This window comes from Henningerozyma blattae, chromosome 3, assembly GCF_000315915.1.
Source record: "Henningerozyma blattae CBS 6284 chromosome 3, complete genome".
Lineage (NCBI taxonomy): Eukaryota > Fungi > Ascomycota > Saccharomycetes > Saccharomycetales > Saccharomycetaceae > Henningerozyma > Henningerozyma blattae.
This window is the reverse complement of record NC_020187.1, coordinates 1,736,998-1,759,223: the sequence shown is the minus strand read 5'-3', so window position 1 is coordinate 1,759,223 and position 22,226 is coordinate 1,736,998. Positions and strand designations below refer to the sequence as shown.

The following is a 22,226-nucleotide window of genomic DNA, read 5'->3' as shown; positions in this document are numbered from 1 at the left end:
TCTGTGAGTACACCTTCAATAGAAAAAAAAAAGAAAAAAAGAAAAGCTAATACTAGTAAAGTTTAGTCAAGAATTTTGGTTCAAACCCAATAATTTCGTTGTGTAATAAGGAAGCACCATCTATAAAATGACATATTGAAATATCCATGCTATGCAAATAGAGGCATGATTAGTACAATAGTTTCTTAAACGATCAGCAGGAGGGGATAAAAATAAAACAATTCTCAAGTTCTGATACCGAATTTAGGTCAATGGTTGCAGTATCGTAAAAGAACGTACCGCTACATGTTGTGGCAAACATAATTGTGCTCCTGTCCGCTGATATTGTTTTTATTGCAGGATATTACTATTATAGAGAAAGACCCACATCGTTTCCAGGTATACTGAAATCATAATAGCTGGTAAGACATTTACTCCATTTAGGAAAGGATTTAAATTATTGACGAATGCTTAACTAGTTCATCGGAAGACAGTGGGAACCCTACACGACGACTAACAAAATAGTGAGAACATAGCAAAGCGTGGGTAGTTTCACACCAAAATAGGCTATAATAGGAAACAAAAAAAAGAGCGAATGTACATTTCTCCAGGAATTTGTCAGTACCATTTCCCACAATATTCTTTAAGGTTAATGAAATTCTTCCTCCATTTTGAAAAAATTTTCTGTCATCCAAAAATACATTACTTCAGCAAATTCTGGAGTATTACCAAATCTGATAAACAACATTAAAGTAGTAAAGTGATATAATGTATAGCACTGATTCCAAAAATAAACAAGGCACTAATTATTTGCATCTAATAATATGCAAGTGAGAAAGCGGTATATATTTTCTCAACAGCCCGTTTCTTTTTTCTGCTACAAGAAAAAAGAATTTCTTTCTCAATAGTTAAACGTTTTTTCCAGTTTAGGTAGACCAATCAGCCGATGGATTTTAGGTATCTAGTCGGGCATTCTTCCGTTTTATACAGAAAATTACCTGCTTTGGAAAGCAGGATGCATCACTGTACACAGCGTAAACATTAAAGCAAAAGAAACAATCGTGATCACTGGTAGGACTTTTTTAACAAAATATGATGTCGCATTGTACCAAGACAATGCTGGATCAGGTAAAGTATGGTTCTTCTATATAGGACATATTAAGAGACTATCAACGGGGTTTCTAACATAGCCTTAAGTCATGCATGTTTATATACAAGTTGAAACATCTTAACAATATCACGAAATGTGAACAACAAGTAATGCTTACTTGCATGTGATAATATATGAGCAACTTATTAATTGTTACAATATAACTGCATTTCTCTCTTCATATGATAATATAATTTGGACTAGTTGATTGAAATCTGCTATAAGTGATGCTCTGATCCAATTAGGAATATACAAAATTTCCTCTGCTGAATATTCAATCGAACTTGTAAGATCCACTTCTGCCATTCGACTAAGATATGTTTTGTGAGTAATATCATAACCTTGTAAGGCTGCCACTTCAGTAACCTGTATTATTATTTATGTTGAACTGACAATGTCAAGGTGACATTAAAAATAAGGTACCACTTGGAATTTTCTGGCCAGTATATTATTGTACGGGCAGTTAATTATGTATATCGAGCTATAAATCAAAAAAGGATACTAGGAATATCTGTTTAGGACTATACTAGAGAGATGCATCTAATTGAAATGTAGTATTGATCTGTGTAATATATTTTCAATGATAGAGCTCGTTGTAAAACAAACCCTAATAATGGCCCTCAAGTGTTCGGCGATTCACCATCGTGAATCCATTTTGCCTTTTCTTCGTCCCAGTAGGAGGTCTTACGAGACGCGCCATAATTCTTACATTGATCATTGGCGTAATTGATCATACAGTCCAAGGTTGTACCTAGGATAGAATCTGCATCTGTGGATGGAATGAAATCTTCTAATAGGTCTTTTTCACCATAAACTCTTAGAATGTAATCTAGTATACCTCGGATAGTAATGACCTTAGACAAAATATCGGATTCACTGTAAGTGAAGACCAAGTAATCATCAAATTTTTTAGTTTTCGGATCTTGACCTAGGACTTCCCAAGCAGCGATGGAGTTTGGCGACATTACATTCTTGTAATCACATGCTTTACCATCCTCTTTCCAATTTAAAATCTCACTATTAAGATCCATACTTGGTACTATAAGCTCTTGGTGGTAAATACCATTGCTTTCCACAAAAAGACTTAGCATAGGCCTGTAGAAATGCCTACCACAACCACAGTTTTCAATATGTGATTTGGCTATCCCTAACCACATTTGTTTACCAGTAACTTTTGGAATAATGCTTGGCAATTGAACAATTTGTGTACCCCCACGCATACCACCAAAATTATTTTTATTTGATAACGCCAAAGTTTTTTTTTCAAAGACTTTTTCACACATACCATCATTTAATGAACATTTAATGACTTCAAATGGAGAAAAACTATACACGAAATGAATGAAGCCACGAGATAATAATGAAATAGTCTTCGTATCATCTTCATGGAAAAATGGAGCCCAATTTTTTTCAACATCGTGTGTGCCATGAACTTTAATATCAAATTCAATTAAAGGATTAATGAATCTATGAGGCATATAAGTAAAAAATTTCCTACCATGATCAGTATCCATATTAAAGAAAACCATAGGTTCTTCTAAAGTGTCAGTTTTTCTTAAAATAATTCTAGCATCTTCTGGACCTTGCAGTTTACCATTTGTTTTAAAGGGGAAACTATACACTGTTGGGTATGTGACAAAATATCGATTAATAAATGCATCCCTTCTTTTTTGATCTTCTAAAAAGGTTTGTGCATGACTCACCATACAATTATCATAAGCGACCGAATCTTTGGATAATTTGTCACACTCATTATTTAAACCAAATTCTTTATCTATTAGATTCAATTCATTTTCAACATCTTTTAGAGTAGGTAGATCTACCTTTGGAATACGTTTACCTTGAATTTCGTTCCAATCCTTGTCAAATGCTTGAGCTCTAATTAATGAAACATCAGGATTTGATTTTTCTTCAGCTCTAGAAAAGACAATTCGACTCACAGTAATATAGCATTGTTCACTTTCTAACCAAATACTAGATGCACCAAATCTAAACCATCTTTTCTCCATAATTTCCTTATCAGTCCAATCATTTTCTGTCTCATCATGAACCAATGGACCAATAAATGGATCATTTGCAATTAGTTCTTTTCTTATTTTAATTAAATCATCTTCCAATAATTTACTCTTTTTAGAATATAAAATTTTAGAAGAATATTCCAAATCTTCACATGTAGCCAAAGCACTATAATCATTATTCAGCATTACTTCAAATCCAGCAATGGATAACAGCTTCTCACTATTTTTAGAATCTTTAGAATAATCTTCTTTTTTAAGTTTAGACCTTTTTCTATCAATTAAGCTTTTAATATTTAAATTTGAAACATAACCCTTAATTTTAAATTCTTTATAGTCGTCATTAATTACCCTTGAATTTATTGCACTCTTTTCATTATTTTGGAACTTCAAAACAGGCGCCATATCTATACTCATTAAGTCTTTCTTGGCTGTAACTTCCTTAGTCGAAGTCCATGCTTTATAAAATTGCTTTGGATTAGTTGCTATTTGTTTACCATTGATTTGAAATGGACAGACCAAGCCTAGAATAATATTTATTATAATAAACAATATGAATATTTTAGAACGGATGATTTTAACTGAAACATTTTTAATTGTGCGAATTCTTGAGTATCTATTAAGGGCTGTATTAAATCGACAGCTCAAATTAGATAAACTATTTGATGAGCTTGGAACAAAATCATTGAAAGCAAAAATTACCGGACTTGAAGTAGAATCTGTACCACAGTCATCTTGGTATGTGTTTAATTGCCAAGTTTCTTTGATGGAATCCGTTGACGACATTTTCAGGTCCTCGTTATTATTAAGTGTAAGATAGAATTATTTTTACTTGGACAGTTCAATATTGAAAAGTATCAACAAGAGATTAATTTTAAAAAAATGAAAATTTTAGACTTAAAGGATGCTGATAGTTGTTTGAATATAGATTAAATGCCATATGATATATATAGATAAAGAGCATGCATAAGTGAATGCCCAAAAGCAAAAAAACTAAAATGTAAAGTTGCCTAAAGGAGAGGGAGTAGTATCTTGTTCATCTTCTTGAAAAAGGTAAAGCTTCCAGGAATCTGTACTCAGAACTCTGTTATTCAAAAGAGTGTATTGAGGTATATCGTGCAGTTCAATTCATTCTCAGATCCTTTGAGATCCCCCAGAACATAATGCCTTTATCCAATTTAGTAATACAAATATTATATTGATAGGTAAAATTGATTAGTAGACTGAGCATACTGAAAACAACCATATCCATTTGGAAATTTCATTAAACACTATCAGAGCAATATAAGGATATCAAAAATTTTCTAAGTTCCTATCATTGGTTAAATCGATTACTACAGTTGATTAAGACCAAAACGAAAATATCGGCATAAAGTAAAAGATTCTCTATAATTACAACCAAAAATTCATTTTTTCATATAATTTCCTTTTAATAGATCAATAAAAAGAAAATCAAATTCACAGAGCCTAGTAAGAAATAAGTTTTTTAATAAAGAGAATGTTTATATTTGGAAATGACGCCAAATAACTGGTCCCCCATCATATAGGACACTGGCGAAATAATATCTGAAAAAATACTTGTAGTTTTTCCCTTTTCATAACCTTCCACTGAACCTACAGAAGTTCATGATTTTTTTTACGAATATTACACTACTAGCTCTAAAGAAAAAGAGAATGAGCACGTTGCACCTGTAGCTTGACATATTTTTGATTTGCTCATTTCAAAAAAATGTCTCAAGCAAAAAGAGATATTATCATAAATGAGATATGATTTCCTATGTGATAAGAAAATAAGATACAGCAGAACATATGTATAAGAACAGATCCAGGTAGAGTTTACATCCCTGAGTAAAAATTATTGTACTTCGCATATTTAGTAAGCCTATAAGTTATTCCAAGCGTCATTATTCGGTTTTAAGCTCTGATGTGGATTAGCTACAACCGGTACAATGATTGCTGAATAGATCTATTACCGAATAATTTGTTAATGAACGGTAAGAATTATGATTGCATTTCCATAACCCTTTATCTATCGATGATCTTTAAAGGAAATATAGGGGCGCATATTTCCTTAAGCCTGGGCTGTGTACTATGGCAAAAAATATCCACATTGCCAAGGATTCTAGCTGAATATTTTGTTATATTGACTAACAGATGGGAATAGAGTGCATTCTTTCAAAAGAAGCCATAGGCAAGCAAAATGAAAAATTTAGGGAAAAATACATTACTTGCGTCTAGCTTGAACGTTTACGGATTATATCGGAAAAGTCGGTGTATTTTTTCTCACAGACTACAAGACTTACCATTATTTTTACGTTAAAATATTTAATAATTCTGACCTCCTTATGTCGGTGCCTCACAACTGTTCCCAATAGATGAGAAGGAACAATTACAAGGCAAATTGAATGACAAAGACGTATAAACAAAACTTTGACCACTAAAGAGGCACGGTTTTCAAATGCTATATTGGACCAAAGATCATGTTAAATGTATTAAGCTGATGGCTTGAGTGGCTTACCATAACTAATCTCCGAAATCGCAAAGCGCTAGCCAATTCACACTCTATTTAGTAAAATTGGGCATCTATTGAGACGGGGCACTAGTTATTATTTGTTGTCTCTTTTGTTGATATTTTCTTGAGTTTATTCTAACGAATCAATCTATCTCTTAGCTCTCATTCTTTATTATGCTTAGTATAATTCCTATAGTTCTTATTTACAGTAAGTTCTCCTATATTTATCTCTCCATTTAGTGCACTAGCCAATTTGACCCTCTTACATTCTTGAAATTTAATTTTTTATCTCCAAGTTACAATCAATTAGATATCTGGATTATTTATTGCGATATTGAGAGAAGACATTTATCTGACTGAAATAACTTCGTGTTTACTTTGCCTCATAAATGTTATTTTTGTAGTTACTAACTTGAAGCTGTCAATAGATTCAAATTCCAGATAAATTTTAAAGACCTTTTATATCGAGACACTTTGAGGTTAGTAAACTTATAGTTTGGCAATGATGTATATTGTTAAAAAACATAGTATAAGGTATTATAGTTTCAATTGTTATTATTTGTCTAGAATTAAAAATAACATTTTAGAAGTAAATGTGCATTGAATTTAAACTATTGTGATGAGCTTTGCTTAGGCATTATTTATTCGCAGAAAAGCCACAACGCAGAAATATTCTATGGATGAAATGCCAATAGCTGTAAATGTATTTCCCCTTTAAGTTACACCTGAGTTTTGTTTAATTTAGCCGAGTCAAAGAATTACAGCATCATGATTTTTTTATTACTAATTAGCATAATCTTAATAGTTCAATAAGTTATTTTGACTAAAATATATGAATACTTAAGTTATACTTTCAAATATAGAATAGTGTTGTGAATAACACTTTATTGAAAGTGAAAAGTTAGGTTCTTTACTGTTTTCAAATATAATGCTGTTCTCAGCAAGCTGAGTCAATATGTTCAAAAATAATTAAAGGAATGTATGTATATATAATTCTTTTTGTAGTTTGAACCAGCACCTAAATATTTATTTATTGAATTCTTAAATGTAGATCTATCTGAAATCGAAAATTTAAACTCCGAAAGAGAACAAAATGATTAACATATTTTCTTACTGCTCAATTTTTTCCTATTTTCAATCCTATTATTAATTAAGTCTTATAACTAAATGAGTCCATACTTCATATGAAGCCCTAAAAGCGGTGTAATATATAACTGAGGTCACTAATGCATTATTTCTGAAAATATATATCTACTCATTTCAGTTTTTTCTTTAGGGAATTATTAAAAAAAAAAAGTGTAGAATATGTATCCTATAGAGGGCAAGATAATTTATTGGATTTAGTATAACAAAGTGATTTTGAACCAAGCTAACTTTAAATAAATGAATTTTTTATGAAAGATGGAAGACTATAATATGTGTTGAGTGATGATCTATTTGAATTGAGGTATCTTATAAAATAATTAGTTTTCTGCACAGAAATGAAGATAGCTCAAGCATTTTGCATTTAAACTTGCTATTCCCCAATGCTATTCTAGAATTATATTTTTTTTAAAATGAAAAATATATTCTTATTTGAAGAAATAAAAAACTAAATTAAAAAGAAAAGCGCATATTAAATCTATAAATGCAAAGTGATGTCTAAAAATTGTAAATAAAAATGAGGAATAATAAGTGGCTATAAAAGCTAATATAGATCAACCGGAAAATTTTGATTTACTTCTCAAATAAGGCCCATATTTATAAATTACGAAAGGAATAGTTGCCAACCCAAGAGTAATGAATCCTAATAAAGAGCAGCCCCAACCCACAGGATATTTTTCTGACCCAAGATTATTGAACATTGCTTTCCCAAATAGTGGAAACCCTGCAGCCAAGGCAGCATGACAGAATCCATTACCAGCGAAAACAGACGCCACATATCTCGGATAACAAGATGCCAAATAAGCGTAAGTAGATTGGAATAAGTTAAAAACACAGACGTCAAAGAAAAATTCTGAAACAATAGGTAACATCCAATGAACTCCAGCAGTCCAACCGAAGAAAAATAATGCTACAGGTAATAGCCAACTAACGCACATTGGTAGAATTAAAAATACTTCTGGCGTGAAAGTTCCATTTTGGAAAGTTGGATTGATAACTTTAATTGTAAAATATATTAAAACCAAATAAGCAAAAATATCTGTAACAATGAAACCTAGATAAGCAAGACCTAATTCTACCAGGGTAAAATCGTATAAACCAACAAATACAATCGGGAAAGCCTCGAAAAATAGATAAAACAAAGCATAACAAACGGCCAGATATAAATCGAATGCTACTGCAATGGGTTCATAAAATATAATTCTAAAAGGTTTGTATAAGGAGTTTATTAAAAATTCCTTGGTAGTTAGTTTTTTTTCTTCTTCACTTTCAATAGTATAATATCTTTTATCACCAGTGATTTTTCTTAATCTTAAGGCACGACGAAATAAAATATTTTCAGCTTGAGTTTCAGGAAAGAATGGAGCCAATACTAGAAGGCAAGCTCCTGTGACGAACAATAATAGCCAGAATTGCCATCTCCAATCCACTGCATCTACCATAGCTGCACCTACGATGGGTCCAATGATAGGAGCTGCAAATGCAGCAATGGCCCAAAGACCCAAGAAATAAGTTAATTTTTCTTCATTAATATAATCAGCTAAAGTAGCACCACCTGTTGTTAATGCTGGAGATGATACTACGCCAGAAAAGAATCTTAAGATGATTAACCCATAAATATTATCAACTAGAGCACAACCTACTTGGAAAAGGCCAAATATCATGAAAGTTAGAATATAAATTTGTTGGCGTCCCAATCTTGCAAATTCTGATAAAGGAGAAAAAAACATTGGGCCCACACCGTAACCAAGAACGTAAACAGATAAATTTAATGTCCCCACAACATGTCCAACATGAAATTCTTCTTGTATCTGCTCCTGTCCCGGAGTATGAATAGTAGAACCCATATAAGTGACACAAGTTAAAGTCATGATCTGGAAAGTCATGAAAAATTTCATGGCAAATGACCAATTCATGGGATTATCTGGATCATCTGGTCCATGCCAAGTCACTAGAAAGGGATCTTTCATAGAATATGTGCTACTTAAAGATTCTTTATTTTCATTTATAATTGAATTCTTGGAATCGACCTCTTGAACAAATGATTGACAAGCGTCAGATTTATTTTGGGAAATTACGTCATCGTCATTATCATTTTCAGGTTCAACATGTGTAACCATTTTGTTATTACAAGTACCCGATTCTAGATCTCCGTCTCCATCAGAACATTCTTCATTTTGCTTAGTATATATTGCTGTGGGTGCTGTAGCATTGGTATGTACTCTATTCAAATTGTAATTCATCTTTGGTGTAGCATCATTTGCCGATAGATTAGCTAAGTGTCTCGCTAGTATCTCTTCCTGTGTATTTGGCTCTTCATGAACGTTGATAATATTACATATTTCCAATATATCCAACAGAAATGAATTTTTAAATTGCTGGATATATCTCATTCTCGTTAATTTGTACTTGCTCTTCTTTTTTTATTTTCTAGTATAGTATGGTAAAGACACATATATATCTCTACTTTAAACACCAGAAAAAATGCAAATGCAAGACTGGGTATCTAGCTTTCTTATATACAAACCAGACTTCTTAACCATGATGTATAAGTCATTAATGATACTACTTGAATAAAAAGCCTAAACATTCTAATAAAAAAATAATAGAAATTACAGTCCTGTAGACACTAATATAGTACGGCTTTAGTCCGAGAAAAGATGACCTCTATCTCGGATATATTTACCATAAAATATTTCATATAGAAAGTATCTCTTAGACTCTGAAATTCTTCAATTCGGTAACCATTACCATTTGTCAAAAAAGAAACTAGAAGCGAGATGATGTCTACCAAGCTGCAAATTTTGGCGGAAAATTTAGCAAGGGATTTATAGAAGTCGGATATTTTTACTCCATGTATTTTTTTGTAGAAAGATTAAACGAATTGTGAGATAAGACTTGAAAATTGAAATCATAGCCGAGAAGGAAAGAGGGTTTTTTTTGTAACAAGTGGGGCAAGAATTGTTATGAAAAAGTTATTTAATTCTCGAAAATATTAGGAAAGGCAAGTTCATTGAAAAAAGAGTTATTTGAAGAAAATGTGTAAGTTCTTGGTTAACCATATTGTTTGCAGAAGTGTTGTCTTGAGAGTTCATAGTTATGTATGATGAGTTTGATTTGATTTGTGTAAGATAGGTAAGAATGGCTTAGCTTGCTCTTTTGTGTTTTTTTTTTTGTTTAGCCTGTTAATAAAAAGGTTTGTCTAGACATATATATATATATATGTTCTGGTTGTGACATATGCGATAAAGGTCGAATTTAGATTTAGACTCGTGAATTTATTTCCACAGTAACTCTCCATATGCATGCTTTTTTGTTCGAGCGGCCACAGAAATATGATGATAATTTTAAATAATTATGTGACGACAAATACTTAGCTTAATGATGGTGTGTATATTCACCAATAGTAGAGTTATTGGAATGAAGGTCGTCTGATTTATATGCTTGGTGTTGGGTTTCTGGATCAATATTTAAATAATTTTTCGATATGTCTACCCCATCATTCATTTCAAATTTAGATTCTGCATATTGAATAGTACCACCTCTTGTTTCAACGTATGATCTAGCGTCATAGAGTTTAAAGATATTATAGATTGGAATCGTTACGGCAAACATTAATAGAACGAAAAACATTGGCATAGCATCAAATACAAATAAAAACACTTCATGATTTTGAATAAATCCAGTCCAACCATCTAAAAATTCTGCAACTTTGACAATAGATCTGATGAAGATCAAAAGACTGCATACCAACAGATTTAGATTAAAAATCTTCCAATATGGAATCAATTCTTGAGCTAATTGAGACTTGATTGTAGCACTTCTAGTAAATTTGATTTCCGTAATGATGAAAATACCAAATGAAATGATTTGAATGAAAAGACCTGCAGAGGCAATACCTTCACCAATTTTGGTTAAAGATGATGAAGCCATCATACCTCCACCAGCAGCTTGCATCCAAAAACTAATAACATCCCCCATGACAAATACTACAGTATGATATCTAGTTGGAACAATAGTCATCCCAGAACAATCCAAAAAATATAACATTCTACCAAAAAGTTGATAAATTGAAGCTGCGATTAATGTTGGTGCAATTAAAATTAAAACAACCGAAGCACAATAAGGACCCAAACGATCTGGATTCTTTACAGAAATGCATCTAGCTATGTAACCACCAATTTCTAAGATCCCACCGAATATTAACGCTATATATGTCTCACCTAATTTTTTTGGAATATATTTTCTTGGTAAATTATCAACATATATGTTGTTTCCTATTCTCTGTTCATGTCTAGTTTGATATCTCTTGGAAAGTAGACACACTTCTGGAATAATTATTAAAGTTGTTATAATGAAAATTGCTGTGAAAAAACCAGCTGCTCCCATATTAGGCTTGTACCCATAAATACTATCATCATCATATGCTTGACTAGTAGAGTTATTCATATTTGCCTTATTGTATTGCTACGATCAGTTAGTTTTTAATAATGATACGGCTCTGCTGTACAATTTTGATATAGGATTAATTACAGAACTATTTATAATACTATCATGTTAAGAATAAAAATTTTTAAAACGTCAAATAATAACAAAGCAAGATCAATATTTCAAAGTGATTTATCATCAGCCATCCCATCAGATGAGCCAGACATAAATAATTTTAATGAGCATCGTGCATCCGAGATGAGGCTTAGTAATTGGCTCTGCCTCCATGACTGTCGATGGTGATTCCAGCGTCTATCAAAAGTTCATATCATTGTTAGTTCCTTAAAGGTAGCTTAATTCCTATTGCAATAACAAAGCTAAGGTTCATATGTTTATTATTTTTTTCTCTCTAGTTTTTTTTTTTCTCAACAGAAAGTTTCAGTGGCTTAGGCTGATAAGTCTGACTTCAAGATTTTTTTTCAACACTCTATATCCTTTTGGTTGTTTCTCGTTTGTAAGTTCGCGTAATGCAAACGTTTCTGAGTCAACCAAAGGAACCAAAACGCGTATTAAAAAACAAACATATATGTATTGCCTAAACGATAAAGGCAAAAGGGTTCAAATGGGAGATATAATGAGATATATGTTTACAACTCGGAAATGTTATAATTGATGCAATTTTTCAAGATGTCAATTTTGCTATTTGTTTTTATTTCACCTATATAATCGGAATACATACTTCCGAGAGAATATGGCGTAGAGCCGGATATAAGTGCAAAGAAGAATTATCTTGCAGGCTTAGTCGGAGTTGTCTAAAGTAATAAGCAAATTTATTAAATGCTTGAAATAGACTAAAATTGTAATTATAATTCTTTTCAATAATAAAAGAAAAAAAAGTGAGCTTGAATTGTAAATCTCAGAAGAGTTACTACCTAGCCCTCATATAGCGTTTAATGTACTCTAGTTGGGATAGAAATTTAATTTACTGACGCAAATTATAAGCCAGTCATGAGGATTTTGCAAAAAAAAATAATTCTTTTTAATACGAATTCAAAAGAGATATTGTATAGAATAACTTTTAAATATTTTGAAATTAATCCAATCAGGAGGAATATTTCTTTTAAATAATTATCTTCGTTTTTTTAGATTTTCTTTTTAGAAAAACTATTTCTATTACGTTGAATATACTCTCGAGAACAAGCTATTTTGGAGTATAATTTGGTGTGTAAATTCTAAAAATATATTCTAAAAGTTTTAAGCTATATACAGTTATTCTTAAGAAGTGAACATAAAAAAAGTTATTCAGGTTAGTAGGGCAAAAATATTAGATATACAAGGTTTGTAAAACGCAAATGAGTTAGATATATGCAACAACTATATATATTATGCTATAAATAATCGATTGAGGTAAAATATATCTAAACTGTTTTGTAATCTTAATAAATTATTCTAATTACTTCTTGTAAACTATTTTCATAGCTTCCATCATTTTCTTTAGTTCTTTCATAATTGTTTTCTAAATCAATATTTAAATTTTGTTTTGAATTGTTAAAATCATCGTTAGTGTCGAACTTGGAATCATTATATTGAACAATTTCACCTTGCATCTTAATACCAGACCTAGCATTATACAACCTAAATATATTATACTGTGGAATAGTTAGAGAAAAAAATAAAAGAACCCAAAACATTAACATTGCATCAAAAACAAATAAAAATACTTCACAGTTTTGCAAATAACCATTCCAACCATCCAAAAATTCGGAAACTTTGAATATTGATCTAACAAAGATTAATAAACTACAAATAAATATATTCAAATTGAATATATGTCNNNATGCTGAACGTAGTTCTCTTGATAAGTGAGATTTAACTTTTGCATTTCTCATAAATTTTATCACTGTTAAAATGAAAATACCAAAAGACATAATTTGTAAAAATAACCCAGCAGCAGCTATGCCTTCACCGATCTTAGACAAATCAGATTGCACCATCATACCACCACCAGCAGCTTGCATCCAAAAACTAATAACATCCCCCATGACAAATACTACAGTATGATATCTAGTTGGAACAATAGTCATCCCAGAACAATCCAAAAAAAATAACATTCTACCAAAAAGTTGATAAATTGAAGCTGCGATTAATGTTGGTGCAATTAAAATTAAAACAACAGAAGTAATATAAACACCAACATCAAACTGAGAATGAACTGATACACATTTAGTAGCATACCCACCTATCTCTACAATGCCCCCAACCATCAAAGCAATATAGGCTTCACCTAATTTTTTTGGAATATATTTCTTGGGTAAATTAGTTATGTAAAGATTTCCAATTTTATTTTCATGCTTTTTTTGAAATCTTCTAGCAAGTACAATTACTTAGATAATAATGGCGACAGTTGTTATACTGAAGAATGCAGTAAATAACGCAGGTGCTGACATTACTGGAGTGTACCCATAAATTTTACCATCATCTGTATCAATAGAATTAGATGGCATATTTTTTATAATATTTTTTGTGTTTTACTTGATCTAGTAGTTAAATAACTTTTTAACTGAAGTATTCTAAAAATAGTTTTGATTATTTAAATATCTATAGTTCAGACATTATTTTTAATCAAAAAGTAAAAGAAATAATTTTCTAAATAAAAGTATGTAAAAACTAGCTCACTTTTATAAATATTAATTACGAGTATATATTTGTCTTCTATAATATTTCTGTTATTCACATTGTGTCGTACAAACTATCAAAAAATTGCCAATTTTTATTTGCAGCTCATCATTTTTCATAGTAATATACATGCTTCTATGAACTACTATAATTTTCATAAATAATACTTGAGTGATACTTCCAAATAATCTAAAGATACTCGCTATCAAGGATATCTATGTTCTATTTTTATTGCATAGCTATACTTTTCCCATCAACAATCTATCTCTTTCGAGGTACGTAGTGGAGAATATCCCATTAAATAATTTTTAAATTCAAGTTATAATATTTATTCACAATTTTTCCCGCCAGCCATCTCCCATATTAAGTCATAGCAATTTACAAGAATACCTTTTTTAACAATGATTTTTAGATTTTACAAAGCTCTAAAATTCTAAGCCCAGTTTCTCATACGTATAACTCTGTTAGTACTTTATTACTTTCATGTTTTATTTCAATTAGATCCCGATGATATATTTGTGGCTTAGGCGAAGCTGATTGTTGAAATGTAACAAACTAACAATTGTTTAAAATGTCACCAATCAAGAATTATACAAGAGTTTCTAGGAAAGCTCAAGGGACCCTCGATCTGCGTTATTTTTTAATAGGATGTAAAAATATCTGAAAAAGTCGGAAAAGTGATCGAAACCGGTCATAGTAACAATTGTGTAGGATTTTAATTATCTCCACATTCTTGTTAATGTGACCCTCAACTGTTTAACTCAGATGTAAATTTGTACATCGTAAATATTTGAGGAATATTATATGCTGTCTTCGAGTTAGTAAGAAGATTTAGTTTTCTTTTGATGTCGGCAGCTATATAGCTAATATATTTATTCAATTCTAAATATAATAACTTTGCTGACCCCAAAATAATATCTTTGGTTCCGTAGTAAGTGGCATTGATATTTAAACAATAGTAATAATTTTAATACTATTGATAACTTTTTTTCTTTTTCGATTGCTACATCTACTTAAAGTTGTAACATTAACATAATTTATAAAATAGGCCAAGCATATCTGTTTAGTATGAATTGGTACTGTTTACATATATCGTAGGAACTTATTTTTTCCTTATGATAATGGGTAAAAGTTATTTGATGAGTATAGATGAGGTAATTTAGTGAAAAAATAATTCTTATAAAATTTGGTAAATTTAAGTCATCCGGATAATAATATTATATCCCAAGGTTACTCACTTAATTGACCATTATGAAGATATGCTCTCGAACTATAAAAAGATGAAGAAACTCTAGCAGTGAGGGGCTTAGAGTTTGGGCTAGATATTAGAGAAGTTTATTCAATTGAAGAGTATTTCTATCTCTCCAAAAGTATTTCATATATAATGTATCTTGAAAGTGATAGCGTAACGACAAGAGGTGTTAAGTACAGAAATGTCGAGCCTTATAGAGTTTGTAAACAGAGCTTAATTGATAAGATCGTATCAATAAAGCTATGTTAATACTCCTACCATATGTAAAATATGAAACAGAATTCGGTGAGCAAAATTATAAGATATCCAGACTAAAAGGTACTAATGATTGATAGTAACTCTATTCTATTACTAAAGTATTTATACACTTCTAAAGTGCTATTAATTTACATCATGATAGCAGTTTGAGCGCAATCTTAGTATAGAGAAATGATGTTGATAAACAAATGTTTAAAAGCAATTTTCTGAAACATTTACTTTGAATAGAGAAAAAGAAAAGAATGGTAAATCGCCAATAGAAAATGGTGATAAGTCCCACTGTGTTTTTTATATTTTGAATACGGACCTTAAAGAATAAATAATTAAACACATTGAATAGAGTGTGTCTACAAAGCTACTACTACGAAGTTTCCTCAGAGTACTACCCAGAAGAAATTGAAAACTTCTAAAAAAAACTTTTTAAGAACTGTTCAAACTGTTTAATGCAGGAAGTATTATTAAAAGAATTAATACTATGTTATATTAGTTAATGTTTATTTTTAAGTTGTTCTTACTTCTTTTTTTTTAGTTACTGTTTTTTAGGAGAGCAGGTTTTGCCTGTTGTTAATGCCATATAAAACTGTAGGATCATTATCATAGGAAGCGTAAAAAAATTGTATAGATTAAGTGAAATTAAATAATAAAATTGGATCCTATAGGTATGGAGAGACAGCATCACCATCCAATTGAGTGAATGACTTATCATGACCAACAAATGCAATTGACAAGTTTTGTGTAGTTAAATCTTCATCCTTCAAAGATTGCTTCAAAGCTTCAACACCAACTTTGATTAATTCTTCGACATTATCAATCTCTAAAAAGTCATCCAGCACTCTTTCTAAATATGTTTTAGCACCCTGCGAACGAGCACCAATTGATGAACCATACAATTCAAGGACATTACCAGACGGTTGGAATTCTAACAAGTGAGATCCACTGTTATCATAGCCAATAACCAATAAGCCTACACCATATGGTCTACCACCATAAGATTGTGTGTTTTGTTGAGCTTTATCAGATAAAAGACTACCCGCTTTCTCAACGGATAATTTTCTATCGAAGACTAGACTCGAATAATTACATTGTTGTCTTAAGTAATTACTCAAAACACGAGCATCTGGTGCTAAACCAGCTAAGGACAGCCCCATATGGGTGTCACATTTGATAATTTTCTTTTGATAAGATGATAATTCGTCAGCGTTTCTTTTTAATGCTACTAATACAGCATACTTGTGAGAACGCAAGCCAACAGTAACACTTCCTTGCTTAATTGCTTCTAGAGCATATTCCACTTGGAAAAGTCGCCCAGTTGGGGAAAAAGTAACTGAATCTCCGTCGTAATTGTTTCTAAACATTGTGGTATATTGATTTTCAAAATCGTTAATTTGGTTAACTAAACCTGAATACGCTTTTAATCTGAACAAATTCCTGTCCTGGCGGGACGTTTACTAATAGAATGGAGGGTCTAAGAGGGAACGTCCAAGAAGCCTTTGTGTATGTTTCTTAAAATTAAGATATCAAGAAAACCTTTGGTATCCAATGTCTTTCTTTTACATCTTAATTTTTTTATCCTTTATTTGCCACCTGAACAGGAATATTGATTCCTTGAATCTCGAATTCCAATTTGAAACTCAAGCCTGACTGTAGTAAGATTTGCACCTATCAAGGCAGATTGAAAAAAATTCAAGACGAAAATTTCAAGGATACATCACGTGAAAAGCATATGATAATCAGCTGACGCAAAATTGTTAAATGTAACTAAAAACTGGGCTATGTCAAGATAAAGTGATTCCTTAATATTAGCTGTATCACTGTAGTATAAAGATGTTCATAGGTATCTTTTTTTAAATTATTTTTGTTTTTGTCTGAAAAATTTCCCAAAAAGGTTTTTATAAGGGGGACACATTAGTGACTGAAATTTAGAAATGTCTATTACATACTTGATAATTAATATAAAAAAAAATAAAATAAAAATATAGATTAAAAAAACCAAATCAGGAAACATATACTAGTTATATATCAGGATGCTAAAAAATTGGCTGCTGACCATTTTCTATGCAACATTGGATCACATTCCACCTGTAGTTTGGGGAATTTTACATGTAATTTCAGACATCGTTTGTTTCTGGTTTAATAAATTATTGAACTATTTACGGCCACAATCAAGACTGGTGTACCATGAAGCTATAAAGCAGCTAGAGAATTCTAAATCATATAAGGAGTGGTGTAAAAAAGCTACCATGGTGGATGAAATAACGGGAGCTAATTTATGGAGACGAAATTTTTTTTCAAGAAGATATGATTTTAATTCTGTCTTACAACAATATTCTCTATTACAACTGGCATTAGATTCGAACAATGAAATAACTATTAAAGATAGAATATCTACTACAGGGCCATGTATGTTAAGGAATTTCGGTGGAATTGTCGATCGAAGACTTTTTACCAAATCTTTGATGGGTACAAAACTGTTAATTGAACAATATTTAGATAAAATTATCCAATGTTTGGATGTCATTAGCTCATCTGAGTCTTCTAATACACAGACATCTTTTTTTCAAAGATGTAAATTATCTTTGGGTACGACAGCTCTAATCTTGAAAGGTGGCTCATTATTTGGTTTATTTCATTTGGGTGTCATTAAAGGTTTATTATCACAAAATCTAATGCCGAATATTATTAATGGTAGTTCCACGGGGGCTTGCATTGCAGCACTATTTGGCTGTCTTTCAAATGATGAATTAATCCGCTTATTAAATGGAGATACAATATTAAATATTATTAGATATGATACCGAATTATTAAAAAGTTGCGGATATGGCAATGTTGAACAACATTTAAATTTAGGAACTCTAATTCAAAATTTAATTCATCATGGTTATTCTCAAGATGTTTATTTATTTTGCCAATTTGTTTTAAAATATGTTATAAAAGATATCACTTTTGAAGAGGCTTACCAATCTACGGGTAAAGTTTGTAGTATTGTGATTCATCCAACAGATAAATCATGCCCAACTCTTTTAAATTATGTTACAACTCCAAATGTTTTAATAAGATCTGCAATCAGTTGTAGCTTGGGGAAGGGTGTTCTTTCAGAACATCCAAAATTATTATGCAAAAACTTGGAAAACCAAATAGTTTCATTTTTACCAGATAATAAGGATTTAATAATCGAATATTTGGCTCCAGAAAACGCTACTCTAAGCAATACTGTAGAAAATCCTTACACAAGGTTAACAGAATTATTTAATGTAAATAATTTCATCGTGTCCTTAGCAAGGCCATACTGGGCCCCATTAGTAATTAATGATTTAAAACATGAAATTAAAACTTCAAAATATTATTACTATAAGCATTATCCTTCTAATACAAACACTCCACACAATTTACAATTAGATTATTCAGACATGGAGCCTCTAGCATTCAAAGCAAAATACCACTTGGAAAGGAAATTAAAAAATATTCTAACTATGGAATTCCGTCATAGAATTGAAATGTTAGATAATTTAGGTCTTGTAAGTTCATGGATTAAAAGATTTATTATTGATGACAAGACTCCACGATCAGCTACAGAAATAACAATTGTCCCTAGAATGAAAAACTTATCAGTAGCAAGAATAATCGAGGGCCAACTTGATAATATCCCTTACTGGATTAATTGTGGTGAACAAAGTTCATGGCCAGTATTATCTCTAATCAAAACAAGGTGTGCGGTTGAATTTAAGCTGGATGATATTATTAGAACTAGAAGAAATAAGTTATAATAATGCATTTCATTAAATTTTTAGCATATTGCATAATTTGATTTGTAATTTTATTCTGTATTACATATTCATCTTTACATAATATATACTCTCCGTTTCAAATATATAATTTAATGCATAACAGAAGGAGTTTAATGGTAATAATGAGTTATTAATTAGTTTATGGAAAGGTTGGAGTAACTATCTAAAGAATAATTTTGTATTGTCCTTTGCTGTATGATATAGATATTCGTTCTCAACTACTTGTAATGGTAGAATTTCTTGAGATTTACCACCTTTTGAAATTTTCAAAGTTCCTGTTACATCTCTTGCACGGCCAGTATCTAACGGTTTTAAAGATAACACAGCAATAGATTTGTAAAAGCAGCTCAAGATAAATCTATTTAATTGAATTGAATCCTTATCCATAGCAGTGCCATCATTATTAAAGGATTCAATTGATGAAACTATTATTAATAAGCCACATTTTTTTGACAATGGATTTATAAAGTTCAACTGTAATTCATCGCTTGTTAATCCTGGAATTAAAAAGAGCAGTAATTCAGGACATTCAATTATAATTGTTGTCGGTTCTTCAGTATTAGAATTATCAGGAAATGAGTTTAGAAGGCTTACTAAAATTTGATCTTTTGGTTTATTTAAATATTGTACAACAAAATTTGTGAAAAAATCAATGAATTTATAGCGTTGTGGATTAATTTTTAATTTTTGTAATGATGTACCAAAAAAATTCTGATCGTGAACAAAGGAACTGATAATGACGGTATTTTTACTTATGCTATGATCAATCATAGAACCACCACGATTTAAGGAAGCAGGAACACCTTCAATCTGGTTTTCGATAAGAGCAGATATTAGCCAAGATGGAGCTGTGGATTCCTTATATGACACAAACATTAAATTTTGGCTATTATTTTTCCTAATTGGTCAGAAAGGGCGGAATGGTCGCTAAAGACTACTAAATCTTGTCTTTGAACGTTCGACATGTTTTTTTATAACTACTGTCTATAAGAAAATAGTTGTGTGTCAAATTTTTATTGGTGTTAATTAGCAAAGACTTTTCGAATCTTTACAAGCTCAGTAAGAATATATATGAAATGTTGAGGGATCTTTATAACCTTTTTATCTCATCGCATATACTCTTTTACGATGATTATATGCCAATTTCTATTTCGGGTGTACTTTAAAAATTATAGTACTCATCGGAAAAAATGAAAAAATTTTTCGTACTATATGGAAAAATTTCACTATATCTTAGTAATATATATATATACATATTGAAATAAATTGGACGTCCTAGTTTACGGTCAAAATAGTAGATATAATATCAATACATCTACATACAGTAATGTTCACTTTACCATCTTTAACTGTTGAAGCCGGTGCTCATGTTGCATCTGGAGCTAAATTATCCGCACCAATTCGTCGTCCAGTCGAACCAGTTGGTAAAGCTTTTATGCACCATGCTCAAAGAACCTTAAGAAATCATACTTGGTCTGAATTTGAAAAATTGGAAGCTGAAAGAAATGTTAAAAACGTTGAAGAAAACAACGTCGATCCAGACGAACTATTGTTCGATACTGACTTAGCTGACCCTAGCTTATTAACCCATGATCCAAGAGACTGGAAAACTGCCGATTTATACGCAGCTATGGGTTTATCCAAATTACGTTACAGGGCTAATGATACACAAGTCATCAAGGCTCATAGAAAGCAAGTCTTAAAGTACCATCCAGATAAGACTTCTGCTGAAGGTGGTAGTTTAGATCAAGATGGTATTTTCAAGATCATCCAAAAGGCTTTTGAAACTTTAACTGATTCTACTAAGAGAGCTCAATATGATTCATGTGATTTCCAAGCTGATGTTTTACCACCAAAGAAAAGTGGTGATTATGATTTTTACGAAGCTTGGGGCCCTGTTTTTGTCTCTGAAGCTCGTTTCTCAAAGAAATCACCAGTTCCAACTTTAGGTGACGCTAAGAGCAGCAAAAAAGAAGTCGAAGAATTCTATGCCTTCTGGCACAGATTTGACTCTTGGAGATCATTTGAATTCCTGGATGAAGATGTTCCAGATGATTCTTCTAACAGAGATCACAAACGTTATATTGAAAAGAAAAACACTGCTGCTAGAAACAAGAAAAAGACTGCTGATAATGCCAGATTAGTCAAGCTTGTTGAAAGAGCTATGAATGAAGATCCACGTATCAAGATGTTCAAAGAAGAAGAAAAGAAGGAAAAAGCCAGAAAGAAGTGGGAAAGAGAAGCTGGTGCCAGAGCTGAAGCTGAAGTTAAAGCTAAGGCTGAAGCTGATGCCAAGGCTAAGGCTGAAGAAGAGGCTAAGAATGCTGCTGATGCCAAGGCCTCCAAGAAGAAGTCTAAGGAAGCTGCCAAGGCTGCTAAGAAGAAAAATAAGAGAGCCATCCGTAATGCCGCTAAGGAAGCTGACTACTTTGGCGACATCGACAAGGCTGCAGCTATCGACGAACAAATTGCTTTGATTGTTGATAGTCTAGATGACGATCAATTAGTCGAGGTTGCTGACAAGATCAAGACTGATGCCAAGACTGCTTTACAGACTATCGCTAAGACTTTGACCGACTCTAACAAGCTGCCAGCTTCTGTATTGAGTTACTTCTTGTAAGTGGAAATGTAGCACCTGTATAGACCTGTATAGACTCATCAAGCCTACTATTTAGACTTAACAAACATCTTTTTTTTTTCAATTCAATAGGGTAGCAATAGCTGACTACTTTTGTAACGCGTCATTCAGGATTCGAACCTGCGAAAGTTATTGGTAACCGTAAGAAGCAAGTTGAAATTCACAGTAAATTTTCATTGTTTATTTTCATTGCACCAAAATAAAACTTCGCATGGAAATAGGAAAGAAAGGAAAGGAAAGGAAGAGAAATGGAAATGGAATTAGAAATGGAAATGGACAACTAGCGAAATCAAAATTGGCATTGGAGTTGATTTGATTTGGTTTGATTTGATTTGAATTGATTTGATTTGATTTAATTCTATTCAATTAGTTTAGTTTGATTTATTAATA

General features: G+C 31.4%; 8 protein-coding genes across 8 annotated transcripts; 2 read left to right on the top strand and 6 right to left on the bottom strand.

Moving 5' to 3' along the window:
• Positions 1-1,749: 1,749 nt before the first annotated feature.
• Positions 1,750-3,930, bottom strand: TBLA0C07230 (uncharacterized protein; the record flags this gene model as incomplete). The annotated part of the gene is made up of 1 exon (XM_004179985.1): positions 1,750-3,930. The coding sequence occupies one exon, from the start codon at positions 3,928-3,930 to the stop codon at positions 1,750-1,752; it is 2,181 nt and encodes a 726-aa protein (XP_004180033.1).
• Positions 3,931-7,353: 3,423 nt separating this feature from the next.
• Positions 7,354-9,192, bottom strand: TBLA0C07220 (MFS transporter; the record flags this gene model as incomplete). The annotated part of the gene is made up of 1 exon (XM_004179984.1): positions 7,354-9,192. One exon carries the CDS (start codon positions 9,190-9,192, stop codon positions 7,354-7,356), a length of 1,839 nt encoding a protein of 612 aa, XP_004180032.1.
• A 985-nt stretch (positions 9,193-10,177) lies between these two features.
• On the bottom strand, positions 10,178-11,248 carry TBLA0C07210 (RTA1 domain-containing protein; the record flags this gene model as incomplete). The annotated part of the gene is made up of 1 exon (XM_004179983.1): positions 10,178-11,248. One exon carries the CDS (start codon positions 11,246-11,248, stop codon positions 10,178-10,180), a length of 1,071 nt encoding a protein of 356 aa, XP_004180031.1.
• A 1,415-nt stretch (positions 11,249-12,663) lies between these two features.
• Positions 12,664-13,491, bottom strand: TBLA0C07200 (RTA1 domain-containing protein; the record flags this gene model as incomplete). The annotated part of the gene is made up of 1 exon (XM_004179982.1): positions 12,664-13,491. One exon carries the CDS (start codon positions 13,489-13,491, stop codon positions 12,664-12,666), a length of 828 nt encoding a protein of 275 aa, XP_004180030.1.
• Positions 13,492-16,066: 2,575 nt separating this feature from the next.
• On the bottom strand, positions 16,067-16,768 carry PRE5 (proteasome core particle subunit alpha 6; the record flags this gene model as incomplete). The annotated part of the gene is made up of 1 exon (XM_004179981.1): positions 16,067-16,768. One exon carries the CDS (start codon positions 16,766-16,768, stop codon positions 16,067-16,069), a length of 702 nt encoding a protein of 233 aa, XP_004180029.1.
• A 669-nt stretch (positions 16,769-17,437) lies between these two features.
• On the top strand, positions 17,438-19,177 carry TGL3 (bifunctional triglyceride lipase/lysophosphatidylethanolamine acyltransferase; the record flags this gene model as incomplete). Its single annotated transcript, XM_004179980.1, has 1 exon — positions 17,438-19,177. The coding sequence occupies one exon, from the start codon at positions 17,438-17,440 to the stop codon at positions 19,175-19,177; it is 1,740 nt and encodes a 579-aa protein (XP_004180028.1).
• A 180-nt stretch (positions 19,178-19,357) lies between these two features.
• On the bottom strand, positions 19,358-20,074 carry ELP6 (Elongator subunit ELP6; the record flags this gene model as incomplete). The annotated part of the gene is made up of 1 exon (XM_004179979.1): positions 19,358-20,074. One exon carries the CDS (start codon positions 20,072-20,074, stop codon positions 19,358-19,360), a length of 717 nt encoding a protein of 238 aa, XP_004180027.1.
• A 451-nt stretch (positions 20,075-20,525) lies between these two features.
• Positions 20,526-21,818, top strand: ZUO1 (zuotin; the record flags this gene model as incomplete). The annotated part of the gene is made up of 1 exon (XM_004179978.1): positions 20,526-21,818. One exon carries the CDS (start codon positions 20,526-20,528, stop codon positions 21,816-21,818), a length of 1,293 nt encoding a protein of 430 aa, XP_004180026.1.
• Positions 21,819-22,226: the final 408 nt, after the last annotated feature.